The 17,524-nt window shown below is 42.3% G+C and overlaps 1 protein-coding gene across 2 annotated transcripts in view; it reads left to right on the top strand.

Annotated features, from left to right (window-relative positions):
- kn (EBF transcription factor knot) overlaps positions 1-17,524 on the top strand; it is a 68,220-nt gene that overhangs the window by 41,606 nt on the left and 9,090 nt on the right. For both annotated transcript variants that reach the window (XM_086911768.1, XM_086911767.1), the window contains exon 7: positions 16,994-17,075. In XM_086911768.1, coding sequence (XP_086767894.1) covers positions 16,994-17,075 — 82 coding nt within the window. The remainder of the gene's footprint in view (positions 1-16,993; positions 17,076-17,524) is intronic.

The following is a 17,524-nucleotide window of genomic DNA, read 5'->3' as shown; positions in this document are numbered from 1 at the left end:
TTTTTTCGAGAGTGCTGCAAAACGAAAAAAAAAAAAAAAAAAAAAAATAACGAAAAATTAGTTTTAGTGAACGATATGTTGTTAAACGCTTCTAGAATTTTTTCTTGCAAAAATATTTTAATGATTAGTCTGATCCGTTGACGGGGATGGATTCGATCGAAAGGATCGATGGAACCTTTCTCTCTCTATCTCTCTCTCTCTCTCTATCGGCAATTTTCACTGAAGTCGATGAAACACTCGCACGTCACAAATCACGGTGGATGCCACGTGACTGCGACGTCGGTGCGTGTAACGCGCCGGATACATAAAACGCTTAACGGCTAATTTCTCAGCGGGGCGCGAAGGAGGACGATCGAGCCGACGAAGGTTTTGACGGGTCGTGACAAATATCGAGGAGCCGGTATAGGAGACGAGTGTAAAGTAGACGAGCGAGGCGGGTCAACGGGTCAGGCAAACGCCAGGCGCCCCGCTCGTCCTCGTGATCTGGTTCTCGTTCCCCGCTCAAAAGACATTTCCTTTCGGGGGGACGAACACGACGCTTGTTTCCTTTAGAGAACGCTGACTTTCTGCCTCTCTCTCTCTCTCTCTATCTATCTTTCGCGCTGGCCAATCACTCTATTTCCATCCCACTCCTCGCTCTCCTCCTGCTTTCCTCCTGCTTCCTTTCTGCCTCTCGAATTACAAATTATACCGGCAATTAACGACGAGCCCGAGGCTTGTACCAACCTTCCTCGGAGAATCGAGCGACAACGTATCCGCAGTTAATACCGGTATTCTCGTCGACGAACGTATGTACAAGGAAACTTAGCCGCGTCCTCTCGAGTAACCGTGCACACGTTTTGATGGAACACGATTTTTTCCGCTCGATCGTTACGTCTATGGCGATGCGTGTCCTTAAGCGAGCGCTTACTCCATGCCGAGGATGTAATGGCGTAACTCTGAGCCGCGGACTGGCAAGGTCCTCGGAACCGAGTGCCATACGCCGTCCATCTCATGGAAAATGGAAATACATGGATTGTGTCTTGGAAATTACGAAGCGTCTCGGCTCGGGTAACAGGAGAATGCCGAGGATAAAATGTTGCCCAGCGGCTGCTGCCTACGAGCAGCCTCGAATCGTGCGTCGACAACGTGACCGGATTATGGAATACCTTCTTCGGTTCCTCCGACTATGATTTAAAATCGACCCAAACGGAAAATTCGCGCGACGATACGCGTTTCTTCCCTCCGAATTTTTGCAAATAATTTCGAACTCTGTTATCCGAATCTATATCGTTCATAACTTGTAACGAGCAGTTGTAGAAAACACGTCTCGTAAAAACACGACAGCAAATCGTGCTCTGTCTATCGTTATCTAAATAGAGTAGAGTGGTAGGTAAGAAGGTAGGAAGTCAAAACTATTTTCCGCTCCTATTCCCTAGTATCAAAGATGAGCATCTTTGGGGGAACGATGACTATAGAGAATTTTCCTCTCTCTCTCTCTCTATATGTATATATATATATATAGTTTTTACGATTAAAGAGAAATAAGAAAAGGAAAGGATATATTCTTCGAGAATCATTTCATTCTTTATTTTTTTTCGGTGCAACGAAGGTATTAAAGTTTCTATACGCGGGATATGTCGCGCGCGACACAAAAGCTCGAGCGAGCGAAGCTAAGTGGCGTTTTACCGAGCGTATTACATTTATTTAATATTATTTACGGCAGGTTTTACGATGCCAATGATACGTATACGGAGTCTACCCAATATCAAATATAACGTCGTAACCCGGAGAAAGCGCGGAGGGTGGCGGAGGCAATAAATGTACGGCAAACGGCGTTCCCGATAGGCATCCTTACATACAGCTTCACCCTTCGCATATATAGGTAGCAATCGAAGATCCGCTAGACCTCTGTGTCGCTTTTGAAAAAAAAAAAGGAAAAAAAGGATCAACTGAGCTTGCCACTTTTCCTTTCTCCCCTCCTATGTCTCCTCCTTCGCTTAACACTTTCATCTTCGATCGAAGAAGTTAAACAGGTAATTGTCGAACTAATGGAAAAATAAGTGTGAAATTAAAACGTATGTCGGTTCGTACGATATATCGAACGTTTAAAACGATTCCCTGGAATAGGGCGCGGCGCGATTTCAAATGCGATAGAATTTGTACTTGTATCGTGTATTGATCGATATCAATCGGTACGTTGATAGTATAAGAAGTGTGCAGTCTTATAAGAGAAAGAGAGCAAGTCCAGCGGTCGAGGATTGTGCGCGTTCAGTATCCATGTAAATCCAACTACCCGTATCGCGTGGAATTCAATTCGAGTCGCTCGTCTACCGGGACGATGGCGGCCGAGTAAAAGAGAAAACACTGTAAAGGGAAACAGAGGAGAGAGAGGTTGATCTGAAATGGCTAAATAGAAAACGCAAACGACACCCGATTTTACGGCCACTCACGCTCTTCCCGTTCTTTCGATTCTCTCTCTCTCTCTCTCTCTTCCTCCCTCCCTTTCCTCGTTCTATACCTCTCACAATTCGTCGTTCACTCGTACGTACGTATACGTATACGATATTCTTCGATATTCTTTGCAAGCGCGACAAATTCAAATCAAATGTAAAGTTGGAGATTGAAATATACACGTTATGATAAAAAAAAAAATACATCTCGCGTATTTCTTATACGGCAAAGTTTGTAAATGAAGTAAAAAAAAATTCGTTTGTGTATCAAGTCACGAGGCCATAAACAAATTTTTTTATAAAAAAAAGAAAGAAAAAAATTAAGACGATAGAACTTCTACTTTCGTAGATCGAATCATTTCAATCGAAGTTGAGAAAGTTTGTCTCTGTCCGACAGAGGTGGAAGAAACGTGTGTATCCGCGGAAGAAAAGGAAATCGAGGGAGAAGAAAACTCGGCCTCTCGCCACTTTTTGGAACGTATAACGGTCTTGGCTATATCCGAAGAAGAGTATCCGTATGCGTAGCCATCTTACTGGTTCCTCACCTTACCTTTGAATATTTTATGCAGACAATTCGCCGGTGCAGTTATTTCATGCCGGCTTCGCGAAAAAGATCCCCCGTATTCGTGGCACGTACCGCGGAAAGGTTCCATACAACAGTGCGCTGTACATCGATTGTCGGTCACAATCACTGTATTGTATCGCTGTCAAAACAAACCTACCTACCAAACAAATTTCCACAGTTTAGTACTCGTAAAATCCGTACACGATCCAATTTCTTTTTCCGATCGACCAATTTTTTTTTTTTTTTTTTACTTAAAAAATTTCACTCAACAAATTTCACTTAAACCCAAATTCGCAAATTTTCGATTAATCTTGATTAATCGAATAATTTGATTTGATACATATATATATATATGTATCATTTCAACGAAATATATAAACTCGTTCAGTCAATATTTTCACGGAGAATTTATTCGCGCACGGGGTATCGGGCTGAAGTAGATCGTAGGCGCGTACCTACTGTGTATAACGTGACGGTGGCGTTATCACTGTACCAGCGGCTATATCTATATAGAAATACAAAGGTAGTAGACGGAGAGGATGTTATACGTATCGCAGTGCTATGCCGGAGCCAAGTAGCATTTGCATGAATTTGTTGGTCCGATATCCCTACGAGGATGGTGGCTTTAAGCCGGAGCAAGCGAAACTCCGGGACAGCAGCGTGATCTTTGGACGAGCTTTGGGCGGCGCGGACGACCTCCTTTAAGAAGGGGAGGTGACTTTTTTCAATTTGTTAATTCAGGGTAATCTTGAGGGTGGCTAATTTCGAGCCAACCCTCTCTCCCCGACCAGCGATACTCCTCCTCTCGACCTTTCTTCCCGCTCTACAACGCTACACCTTCTCCTCTCCTCTTCCCTTCCCTTCCAACTTTTAATCTCCGCTATATATTTCTTTGCTCACCTTTCTCGCGAGTCTCCCCTCCCCTCCCTCGCCCCGTGTAAAATTACCGCACCCGATCCGGGATCGTTTATGGTTCCCCTCTACTCCTCCGCTCGAATAACGTAACTGCTTTCGAAGCTTTTTCGAAATCCGATTGTCGACGATGAATTCCGAGATTACCTAAAACGCTCTCGGGGGTAATAATGTAAATTCTTCCGACGTGCTTTTTTTACGAGGCTTTCTCCACGATTGTACTTATTCGTGACCCGAGAACGTAATCTCGCCACTCGTGGAAACAAGAAAAATATAAAGCGTAACAGTAGTCAACCAAGTTTCTCGCTGCTAGATTTTTGCGTGTAGCGTCGAATACCACGATTCGGAAAGAAATGTGGAATATATATATATATATCCAAAATCGAAGCACGCAGCGAGTGAAACGATGCCCAACACAGTCTTTGAGCATCGTTCTTGAGACACGAGGGTGGTGGTCGAACATGGGCTAGTGTACACATAGGGTCGCTGGTAGGATGACGGGCGTCGGCCATGTTGTCTTGACATTCTCCCTCGAGGGTTGTCGGGGGTGGATATATTTAGCCTGCTGCCTCCAGGGACCCCTGCCACCCCAACCGTCACCCAACCCCCAAACCACTCCCGACTTATGATGCCGTTGTCCGACCAACCCCAAACTTTCTGCCACTCCTTACACCAAGTTTATACACAATGTTCAAGCCAACAAAGAAAACAGACGTTCGTGCTTCGAGCGATTCAAATATCTAAATATATGGCGAGTAGATGCCAGTTTCGTTGCTTTTTTTAATTACTCGATTACGAAGAAAAAAAAGGGAACAACTTTCTTCCCCTTTCTAACTCTTTCGAAGAAGAAGAAAAAGAAGAAGAAGAAGAGGTAGAGAAAATAGAAATTCGAATTAGAAACGATTGTTTTACATCATTGCAACACAATTACTCCAATTATTCCGATATTTCGGTTGATAAACGAATCGATCGATTATCCAGTTATAAGTGCAAATTTCATCGCGTGATTGAAACGAGAAACGATATCAATTTTATTCGAGAATAAACTTTGGATAACGACGATGATGTATTCGCACAATAATGAGATATCTTATCACGAATACGTGGCTGAAAAACGTCACTAGGATAACGCGTAGTACGGTTATACGATCGCGCAACGCAAAGTACTTCACCTCCTCGAGCACCATCTCCGCACTTCAATACGTATATATATATATATTCCTTCCTTGTTTCTTTCCTCTCCTTTTTTCAAACAGAGAGAAAAGTCATCAATATCTGGTGGCTTTTCTCTTCTATCTAACAAGGAAGCAAGGGTCAAAACTTTGGCTGCGAATGGGCGGAGTCACGCCTAATCCCCAGAGTCAAAATGGAAGTCTCTGGAGACCTCCTCCTGTGGATCCACCGGCGAAAGTTTTGTCCCTCGTGAACGAGGTTAGGCTGGACTCGGGGGTGGTTGTGGACGATACTTGTGCAGCCGTGTAACATATTACCGAACGGGAGGACATTTTGCGAATTTCCGTACCCCAGAACGGAACGGACGCGTCGGTAGAGGGTGGCCGAGGAACCGCGAGGGCTGCCTACGCACCCTTCGAAATCTTCCCTCGAACGGAGGAGGGGTGCCTGCCTTCTTTCCTTTCTTTCGATCCACGCTTCTTCCCTACGTGCCAATACCTCTGCGACCTCCACAGATATATACACTTGCGCGATGCCTTTCCTCCACCGTTTGAATTGTTTCCTCCAAAGTTGCCCTTTAAAATTTTCCCAATCTTAACTCTCTTCGTTTTTAGATTAAACGCTTTTTTTTCTCTCTCTCTCTCTCTCTCTCTCTCTCTGTCTCTCCTTTTGATGGAAAGTCATTCGTAACACGATGCAGGGATATGAATTTCCTTTAACGAATGAAACTTATGATTTTCGTGGAGGAAGGAGCGATATTTTTAGTTAAAATTCGCGGGAGGAATGCAAAATTTATTTCGATGTACGATGGCGTGTTACAATATACAAATTTATTCCATAGAATTCATTTTCCAGTTTAATACGCGAGCTTGGAAAGCTTCGTTTCGAGAGAAGGGAACGAGAAGGAATCTGCAGAAGACGGAAAAAATAGGGGTTGTAAGTTGCGCAGATAATTCTTGGAGGCGGAGGCGGAGCAGGCAACCTTTTGTACGAGGGTGGTAGACTGAAAGAGGGTTGGTGATCGTAGGCGCGCACGAAGGTGAAAGCGTCCACGATGCAGAACATAGAATTTTATACAAATCTTAGGAGAGCGCTACTTCCATCCAATTTTACGAGTACTCGTGTTAATATTATACCTATATTTCGTTTCCTTCGATTATTCCCTCGTATAACTGTACATTGAATATTATCGCGTTTAATTCGATAAAGTCGTCGTTATCGCGTATTATAAGCTTTTGTAGTATTCGATCAATGATCGTTCGATACTTTCGATCCACCTATTCTTTTATCGATTCTTCGCGATTCTTGTACAAAAATTTCATTTTAAAAGTTTTTAAAATATTTAAAAGTTCATAGTTCTTTTATCTATCTGTCTCTAGGTGTATAAGAAAAATTCGTTCGAATTCTATATTCGTAAAAGTAATAATTTAAACGTCGCTCCATTCCACGGGAAATTATTGTTCAAAAATTAAAATTGCACAAGATTTCTCTGTGTTGGAAGAATTTTCGAAACGAAATCACTTTTTACTTTCGCTTCCCTTTTTATTTCTTCTCGAACGCCTCGGCTTCGTGACCCATGAAAGCTTGACTCGAACTACGTAAGGGAAACAAAGAGAGTTTCGAGGAAAAGGAGAAAAGAAAGACGGAGGAGAAGGAGGAGATGGAGAAGGAAAGAATATCGGGATTCATGGGATCGAGAAAGAGAGCGTGAATCCCACGGGACTATCGACTGCCGAGTCCCGTGGGGCAAGTCGATACTCCAGGGACACCCCATCCTCCTCCTTCGAAGGTCTGTCCTCTTCCTCCTCGCCTCCTCGTCACCTCTTTCTACCAGCATTCGAGTTCTAAACAGTCGACGCAAGCGCAATGCATCTTTTCTTACCAAATGTGTCATTTTTTTTTTTTTTTTTTCATAAGTCTTCTCCATAAATCAATTACATCTCCTTTTTCCCCCTTAAAATTAATCGAAAATTTTTTTAATCGTTCATCTACTTCGTAGAATTAATTTCGATATAAGCACAATAATAATTTTACACAACAGATAAATAAATCGTGTTCGTACGAGAAGATATTTTTTCATTTCGAAAAACAATCCACTAAAAGAAATAGAATATTGTACAAGTTATAAATTTACAGCAAAGATGTAAAATATTTTCATTTGAGAAAGAAATAAATGTAACAATGATTGGAAAGACACACGGTAAGCACGTAAGCACGGAGACTTAGAGTTAAATGTATGCGGCAGGATGAGCGGTAACAGTGTGCGGTCGGGTTGTCAGCACCGGTAAGTTATTTAGCGGTTGAGGCTGTAGCAGTTGGCAGCGCTGTCTAATTGTAACGACACCTTTGGGACTGGTATCACTCCCCGTATCCACCAAACCACCCACTTTCCACCCCCGTAATCGTTGAAGCGCTCAGGTACTCCCTCCCACCATCCTACCGCCTCCTCCTTCCTCCCGACTCCGCGTCTCTCCTCGCCAGCCTTCAGACGCTGTAAACCAAAAATACGACGACACTTTGTCGAAGCATCCGTGTCCCGTACGTTTTAACGTTCGACTAGGTAGCAACGAGAAGAAACTCTTACCGCTCTTACTTCCGTCCGTAAGTCGAAATATAATTCAAATTGTATTATAACGGCGTATAACGGTTGCAAAAATTCAATCAAACATCTCTTTTTACAAACCAATTTTACTCACAAGTTTCACATTTTTATGGTTTCACGAGAGTAAATTGATATATAAAAGTCACGTGACTTTTCTACTCTTTTAAAAGTTCCTTTTTATATCTTACATCTTATTTCTCTTTCGGTTCGAGATTAAAATTTTCTATATCAAAATCTATAATTCGCGAAATTACGCTATATCGTTACGTATCGAGGTGGCGCGACGAACAACGAACAAGCGATTTCTCGGATATGGAAATCGAAGGAAATCGGAGCGAAGAAGGAGCAAAGACAAAGTACGGAGCAGGTTGTCGCCTCGTAATCGCGCGACTCGAAAACCGGGTCTCTCGTAAACTTCCGTGCGAGCGATGGACGTTTGCTTTATTGCCAGAGCTTCTGATATCGCGGCAGTTGGTAGCAACATCGGTAGAAAGGCAGGCAGGCAGGCGGCATTATCTTCTCCGAGTGAGGGTGAGAGAGGGCGAATGCCCTCCCCATCGGATCACCATGGCAACCCCTGTACGTCCCGCCACGGCGTCGTGTCCTGCGTGCTTCCATGTCCTGCCAGCATGGCGACTGCTAACCTCCCAAACTCCTCTGTCGACGATAACCTACAAGACTTCCTCCTCCTTCTTCCACTTTTTCTCGTCCTCTCTTCTCACGAAAAAATCCGTTTATTCCGGTCAAACGCGATTTAGACCTAGTTCCTCGTGACGATCGTTCCGAAAGAAAACGCGGCGAGGATACACGCTCCATCTTATCCCACCAATCAACTTTGCAATCTTTTTTCGATACGATGTTGTTACACTCGAATAAATATCGAACATTTGGAAGTGATACCGTGACACGCGTTGCATCGATGCAACAATCTTGATATATTCGTATCGATCGTTCGATCAATTCTCTTGATAATACTGTATTGTCTAATGTAAAGATTTTATCCTGGAGGCACAGTCTAAGCACATGGCTAAATATGTATAAAAGTGTAGTAACAAGTCGGCGGGACGGAGCGGCGAATAAAATTAGAACGGTCGAATGTCAGGAAAGGAAGGTAAAGAGAAGTTCTCAAGCGAGACAGAGTTGCAGATTTTACCAAGTTTGAAACTAGGTGTGCCTCTCAAAGCGGGATGCCGTTCTCGTGGGAGGAGGGAGTAGACAAGGTTCAGGGGGAGGGGGATACCCTCCGTAAGCCTGTTAAGGAAGAGTCGTGAGTTTCCTCAAAGGGGCCGCGAATATTAAAATCACATTTTAGCCCCTCCACCATCCACCCTCCTTCTGTTTCAACTGACAAACTCCATGACTGTGCAACAAGATTAACCGAGATTAAGCGAGCTTCCGGAAAACCTGCAGCGTTGTATTATATTTCATCCGGACGCGTTAATCGTTAAATCGTTTGTCACCGATGAATTTTACAAAGAGTGTGAAAACTGAAAATTGACTGCCATTTAAAATTAAGACGTACAATATCCTTTCTGAAAATACGAAAAGGAACGTATTTAACACGTTCGCTCTATCGCTTCGTATCATTAACATTCCATTTTGTATCGGAATTTCAATTACTCGCGATGTTGATCGCGTCAATCTTTATTGAATTTTCAAAAAAATCTTATTCGAAATTAAAATGAAAAATACGAGTGCAAAGAATAAAGTTAGAAGAAGTCACGAAACAAGAATCGCTTCCGATACGCGTGACATTTTTGTCTTTGGTAAGGACACACGTGTGGTGGAGCATGCGCGACTTACGGCCGTTTTTGTCGATATTTGACAGTGGCAACTTGAGAGGGTCCCAACCGTCCCTACCAAGCCCTCAGGGGCTCTGTATCTAAATGCAGACATTAATAAATCGCGGCCACACTCGTACATATTCGTGTACGAATCGTCGTCAGCGGTAAGTTAGTTTACGCTGGTGGAGGTTCTGATGCGTTTATGGAAATGACTCGTGCCTTGCTCGGACCGCGCACGCCTAAGGCAATATGACATAATTCAACAATTTTCAGCTAGCCCTCCTACTCGGCGGACATTCGTATCTGTGAGAGTGAAAATTGCACGAGCTGATAATCCTTTCTTTAGTTACTTACACAGTATCACACAGTATTAACAATGAAAAACGTAATTTTTCAGGTGAATGTTCCAAATAAATTATACGGAACGTATAAATTATGTGCCTCGAATTTTATTTCTTTTTTCATTTCTTCAAATCGAAAGATCGTATTCGTGATTCAATTTTTCTTTCCAATCGATCGAAAGATAAAAAACGATTATTTCCCTCCCTGGTAAAATTTTACGTTAATTCGAACTAGTACGAGTTCGGGAATAATCTCGTCGTTTACGTGACTAGTGTTACACACACGTGTTATGTAACAGTAACTATGCGATAGATAGTAAATCGTCAGTTGATGTAGCATAGGTGCAAAGCAAATCTAGTTACAGCAGCCGGCCTCTCAAGCCGTCTTGTAGCTAATATGATAGACTGCCATTAGGGATATCTCGGTGTCGTGACGAGGGGACTGTGAAACGTACAAGGAGGAGGAGGGGGAAGGGCTACACAACATAGAGCCACGACAGGGTACGTTAGTTCGGGATATGCTAGTTAGTAAGACGTATTACTTACGTATGAATTATGCAGCATCTTGGTAGTGCCTGCCGAATAGCCTTAGCTTCTCCTCCCATCTTAGGACTTAGGTAAACGGAACTCTCTCTCCCTCTCTCTCTCTCTTTCTTCATTGACAGGAATTCGGTTAAGTTACCCTCTTTACACATTGCCAGGCGCCCGATTTCCTTTTGTAAACACGAAAACGATCGTTCCCAATACAAAATACAGACGGAGGACGTCAGCGATTAACAGTCGTGTTTGATTTCGTAACCATCGTCCGTCTCATCGGAGACCGACCGAATATATCCTTTTTCCCGTCAACTCCCCAAGCGTGTGGTGGATGGGTTGTGGAGATGAAAATTTTTAATGTGATCCCCGTAATGCGCAAGATGCTTAAAACCGGTTGTAAAAAGCCGAGTTTCCATCGATATCTCACGGAACGGTACGTTTTTGAATATTTAGCGTGGAAAAAGCGTGGTGGCATGTAAGGACATTCATAACTTCTTGTCCGCCCGGCCGTAAATTTATTCTACTTGCACTCTCGGTCCGGCTCCTATTTACGCCGACGTTCCGCTAAGAGAAAATTAAACAGCGATATCACAAGGGCCGGTTAGCGGTCCTATGCCACTCACACGTCACGTCACCTTATTTTCTCAGCTTGTCTGAAATGTTGACTTTTGTGTAGATTAAATTAATGTTCATTTCAGGGTGACGTGTCCACTAAGGGATACTCTACTTGATAATACGTTCGTCACTTACGCGATATTTCATATATGGATATTTATATAAAAATGGAGTTCGAGAAAAATTGATCAATTGTACGCGGGTTGAATACGCAATTAAAGAGAGATAATAATTTAAACGATCGCGTTATAAGTCAAACTATGTAATTTTCAAAAGACGTTAAAAGACATGATATTTATTTATATCGTACCGTATGTATATGTATTTTAGCAAAATGAGAAAATTGAGTCGTTGTAAATTGCTTAACATTATATTATACGACGTAAAATTTTATACGACGACATTATAGTACTTATTATGAGGAGAGAGAAGAAAAATTTGATTGATTTTCAAGATTAGAAAAGAAGAAAAAAAAGAAATCAAGTTTATCGTGTCATTGACGCGATAGAAAAAGATGAAAGGGACGCGCGTCTAGACAAACTTTTCGTCCATGGGAAATGATTTCCTGAATTAACCGATAGCTTACATGTGATCCTTCTTAGCCGTTTCCTATCTATAATACTTCCTGCGGAGAGGATCTGAAGGAACGAGTCGGTGGATGCTGGATGACGGCGATGCAAAGAGGGTGGAGGTTTCAAGAAGGCCGGTGCAGGGGGCGTAATGGAGGCTAGTTAAACATTAAGCATCCCCTGATACCTTGCTAACCCCTTACTAACCCCAGTTAAGGTGTATGCAAGGTATACAGCTCTAGGTGGTTTCCTATGCCTTACGGACCTCCGTATACATTCTTACTAATTGACGTCCTGCCCGTCTGCATTATGCACTCGCGATTACTCCCAGGCGTTTTCTTATTAAAATAATATATCCGATCGAACGGTACGCTGCCATATCTTAGAAATAAATCGTTATAGGAACACCTATGCGCTGTAAATCGTCTATCGCGTATTTCTAATATCGTACTTTAATTGTGAACTCTCGTTTTCCTCTCTTCAATTTTTCTTCTTATTCGAGTAGTAGTCTTATTCTCTCTATCATCGATTTTATTAATATAATGATGGAGCTATAGCGAATATGTAGAAACTATAACGCAAAAATTTCGTAACATTCGTATTTTATTCATACATTTTGAATTATTGGATGGATATCAAGACGTGGTAAATTTAACGAATTCAATAGTCCAATAAGTAATTTGCAACCATAATGGAATTGTGAATTCTCTTAGAGGTTGATAACAATGAACGTAATGAAGATATCCCTAAGGGATACCAACAACTGAGATACATTGTTAATACGACTGCTGAGTAGGGGTTTGTCGTTTGGATAGGTGATTAGTACTCTATCGAACACGCCTCCAATTCCACTGAACAGACAGAATTTCTTACTTACCGATATCCCTTTGAGACTTGCAAGTTCTAGAAGTAGAATTTTTCCTGTTAATCCCTAAAGAAATTCGTTTCCATTGACGTGTCCCTTACAAAGAAAGAGATCCTTCCTCAAAGAAAGTGTGTTTATAGACGTGACTTGCGAATAATTATATACTTTTTCCAAGAAAAGAAAGAGAGGAAGAAAAAAATATAGCAAAGAAGGAATTAAACGTGACATTTATCAATTTTAAGTTAACCGAAGTACGTTACATCATTCGCTCTTTTAAAGTAACAAAAAGGGGATATACTTAGGGAGCCGAAAACATGATTAAAGATTTTCCAACGTAGAAGGAAATGGATTTCTGATACGCGTAATGCTACCCTATTTGGAACTATTACGCGTAAGTCCCCAAGTAAGCCCCCTATATCCATTCACCCCTGGTCGAAATATATTTAGTAGATCACAAAGCACCTCCTTTCGCCTTAGCACCCGTATACAACGTGTTGATAACGTGTAAGGAATTCAGGAAAGAGAGACCGACGTGTATAATTTTGTATTCGTTAAAAAAGAAAAAAAAAACTTTTTTTTTTTCGATTTAATTTTTACAAAAAAAAATCCGATCAAACTTATCGATTAAAATTTTATTCGGCAAAAATGAAAATGAAAAATTGCTTTGTCGATTTTGTGAACAAAATCGATCGCCCTGTGAATATCCGTCAGGTTTGTTACGCAAATTTGTCTATGCGATTCGATTTCGTGAAAATCTATATCGCGAAACGTATTCCCTGCATGAGAATATTTCGTTAGAAATTAGTTTCTTACTGGTCGAGGGGGGGAGGGAGGGGGGGCGAGAGTTATTCTCTTCGATAGAGTGAGAAAAATCGCTAATTGGTACATGGGAAATATTAACAAACCGCTGCACAAGTGCCGATGATTTACTGCAAGGTTTGATTGAATTCATTCCGTTCTGTTTACCTGGCCTCTCTCTCTCTCTCTCTCTCTCTCTCTCTCTCTCTCTCTCTCTCTCTCTCTCTCTCTTTCTCTCCCACTCATTCCCCCACTCTCTAACCACGAGCCTCCAATATTTAGCTCTTTTTTTTTTTTTTTCATTGACGTCGTTTATTTTTTCTGGCTCGTTCGTTCATCCATCCCAACGTTGCGAAGTTGTATACTGTAAAACTGGAAACAGCGAACGGTGCACGTTTCCCGCTACACGCCGTTGCCATTCTGTCTCCCCTTCTCCCATCGCATACAACCCTCCACTTTCCGCTGCGCGTTGCTGCGTTTTATTTTCATTTTAACAGAGGCAACGGAAAGGTATGCTACGATCGGAAGGTAGGTTGGGAATGATTTCTCAATCGGTCGACTCCTGTATATTTTATTCCGTGTCAATTCGTTAGCAACCGAACAATCACCAATACGGCAAGAATCGACCGATTCGTCCATTCTATCCACCGATAAACCGCTTTAATTTCGCGGCCACCGAAATTCTATTATATCACGCTCGTCTTTGAAACGTTTTTTCCAACATTTCGCATTTCTTTTTAAGCTCAGAGCTCTCCACAATATTTATTCATTTATTCCGTAAATTGCAATTCCGTTGGATATTTTAAATATTTAAAATAAGCGCATAGACATTTGTCGCAAAAATGTGTATCAATCTCATGTATCTCTGTTGGAACAAACGATCTTTAACACGATCGAACGTTTCAACGACGCGGAATACGCTTGCCGGCTGTGTGTTAAGCGACGATCCAGAATAGATTTTATCGTGAAAAGTGGCGCAAGCTCGCGGAAAGCATCGGCTGAAGGAGAAAAATCTAATAGATGATCGAAATCGAGTTTGAGCCCCTGTAAGAAACTGGCCTTTCCACCCTTCTTGCTCGTGTTCCCGTTACAACATCGTCGATACTGTCGCCCCATCGAGCTTAGAATGAAATCCAGTTCGCATTTGAATCAGTCGGTAACGCAATCCATTAGCTGCTAACAGCCAATACTCGGAGGATAGCGTGGAAGGAAACGAGTCGAAAAAGGAAAAAAAGAACGGAGGGATGAATAGACATCGATACGAGCCGGATTGGCGTTGTCGCCGATGATTAGTGTCGCGTACCGATACGCCCTCTTCGATATTTCTATTATTTTGAAATCTTTTCTTTATTTCGATTGGTTTCCAAGTCGTGCGTGAATTTAATCGACGAATGAAAATATAACAAAGGAAAGTGGTGGTGGTGGGTGATCTTTGATGAATCTTTCGACGTGAAGAGCGTTAACGCGCGAGAGACTTTCGCACGGTTAGAGAGGTAGGTACCCAGGCATGGTCGATAGGATTGGTATCTGGAAAAGACTAGAAGCCATCGGCGTCGTTCTCCACGCCTCGGGCACGGCGGAGACATCGTGTTTAGAGCGAGATTCACAAGAGCGATAAAGGAAAGTACAATGCTTTGAATACCCATCCAGCATCTCGATAAGATCTTAACGTTCTCTAAGAGTAAACGAAATTAAATTCGCTCGGCTCTCTTAGAGCGGCCGAATGTAGCACGTTAACACGAACCTAGAACGTGTAACTCCATGAATACGGATAGATACGAGAGAAGCAGGAGATCGATACGTTTCTTTCCCTTTCTCTTTCTGCGTGTATCCCTCCTCCTCCCTTTCCCTTCTTCCTCGGCCTTTTCTCTTTACATCCCGCCACCCTACTACCCTTCCCGTACGCGAACAAGGGCCGACTCCGATCGGTTTTCCGTTTTTATTTTTCACTTTTCCAACTGCTATATGGATTTCGTGCCAAACGTTCGACTCGGTTGACAACTTGCGCCGGATCGTACGAACGGACCGGCGATAAAAGTGTCGTTTAGATAATCCGACCGTGTGTAATGCGCGATAATACACTCCGTGTCGTTATCTGCTGCGTGCGTGTGATATCGCAAAAAAGGAACGAATTGACGGCTTCGCTCGCATTGTATCATTACGCATTCGAGCATACAAGCATTTCTAATTTCAATGAGCATGCGACTATTTTACGTAAAAAATTATACCGTTTTACTACGATCACAAGATATAATAAAATAATATCGAATTCGATTTAACGAAGGACAAAGATCGATACGATTACGATTACCTAAGATGAGGAGGCGTGTTTCAACGCGATTTTTAATGATTTTATTAGCTTCGACGCAGCTTTAGCCGTTATTTATACTATCATTGTTCCGCTTCGTGAGAAATTTTACGAGAATAATAAAAAAGAAGGGCGATAAAGCGATGAGACTGTAAGTAAGAGATAAATCACGGATAAGTAAGACGGATCTGTGCAATGCCTGTGTTGCCTAAACGATTTCATTTCCTCCAGCGTTCGTAAAATTAAAGGAATCGGCGTATCGCTCTATGTGCCATCCCTCTATTTATCCCGTTAACGCGGAAAATAGAGGAAAGGTAAAGAAACGAAGCGAAAAGAAGCGATATCGATAGGAGCGAAGGGGAGATGAGGGCGACGAAGTGAAATCAGACGAGTTCCTTCTACGAGTTTCGCTCGGACGATTCGCGCAAACGAGAAAGAAAAAAAGCAAGCGTCGCCGGTAGGAGGTATGCGTTTGATTTTTCGATCGAGTCCCGGGATCGTATAGACGCAGTCCGTAGGGGGATAACAATGGTGTCCCACGGGAGGACAAGCCTACCAGCCACCCAGAAAACTACCCCCCTTCATCCGTCCAACTCTTCATCGTCTCGGTCCTCCTGATTGTTTCCTACGAGTTTTCTCCACTTTCCTCTCTCTCCCTCCTCAACACAGATATATTCCTGTTTCGCTCTTTTCCCCGAATTCTCTTTCTTTTCCTTTCTCTTCCGCCACTGCGAACGCGAATATCCCGCATCCGCTAAAATTTTCTCAAATTCAATATCCTCCCTACATTATACATAATTCATGAAAATTGAGCTGTCGACTTTTTACCTATTTTTCCCTCCTTTTATTTCTTTTTTTCTTTTTTGAATTTCACTTCTATCTCGCTCGTATGTTAATACTCCGTCCCATTTGTCGTAAAAGCGTATCGTTCATATTTCGTCGCGATTCTTTCTACTTTTTCAAGTAATATATTCTATAAATGTTTTTAAATTTTCTACACGTTTAAACAAGTAAAATTCTATTGATAAAATTGTCGCTATGAATAATTTATTATCTTGGATATCGCGATACGATATATATATATATATATTGAATGCTTGGACAAACGACTTGTCCAAGATGTAAGACAATCTTTTAACAAAATTTCTGTATATATATAGAATGTAATATGTGGAAAGATCTGACGCTGATTTATGAGAATCGAATATATTTTTAGAGATAGCAGCCACCTCTCGACATTTTAGTAGACTGGTAACTATGAACGTTGGCACAGTATACAATACGGTACAGTCCTAAAGGTCGAAGAACGCGTGGTTCGAGGTTTAATCTAGAGAAATACTGAATAATAGAGGCGAGTAGAACAGGGCTTACGATTGGCTTATGCAATATTCAGGCTTACTTTCCAGCCAAGTTCGCGTTCTAATTAAGTTCTCGGCGTTGAAGAGCGTTAAGCACCTTGTCAACCGTTTAACTCCGCTCCCTCTGCTTTCAGATTCTTCCTCAAATTCTTCCTAAAGTGCAACCAGAACTGCCTTAAGAATGCGGGCAATCCACGTGACATGAGACGTTTCCAGGTAAGTCATCCATCATTTATTTATCGATTATTAAAACAAATCGGATGATTTATTTTAAAAAATTCGCCGATTCGATTATTCGAAAGGGAGAGGGAGAGTGGCGTGGAGAAAAAGTCGGTCATCGTTCGAATCGCGAAATTATTATACACGTTTAAGGGCAGAGTAGAATGGCGTATCGTTGTGCGTGCCTCTCGGTTCTTGGCTTCTTTTTTAATTTCTGAAAAGAGAGGAAAAAGTTGGCCGAGGAGACAGCAATTTCCCGATGGTCGGCCATCGTCGTCGGAAGTTGAGATCCCCATCCAAGAGACGTAATCCAAGGGGTTGGCAATTAGCTCAGCGCGGCATCAACCGACCCACCCCCGTATCCGTTCACCCCTACCTCCGTATAACGGTCTCTCCCACTCACCGACAGCCGTATCTCGCCACCCCGTCCGTATCCATTTCCACGG

This window comes from Apis florea, unplaced genomic scaffold (assembly GCF_048593485.1).
Source record: "Apis florea isolate Af1SG1 unplaced genomic scaffold, ASM4859348v1 contig_3367_pilon, whole genome shotgun sequence".
Classification (NCBI taxonomy): Eukaryota; Metazoa; Arthropoda; class Insecta; order Hymenoptera; family Apidae; genus Apis; species Apis florea.
The sequence above is the reverse complement of the archived record's forward strand: the minus strand, read 5'-3'. Positions and strand labels throughout refer to the sequence as shown.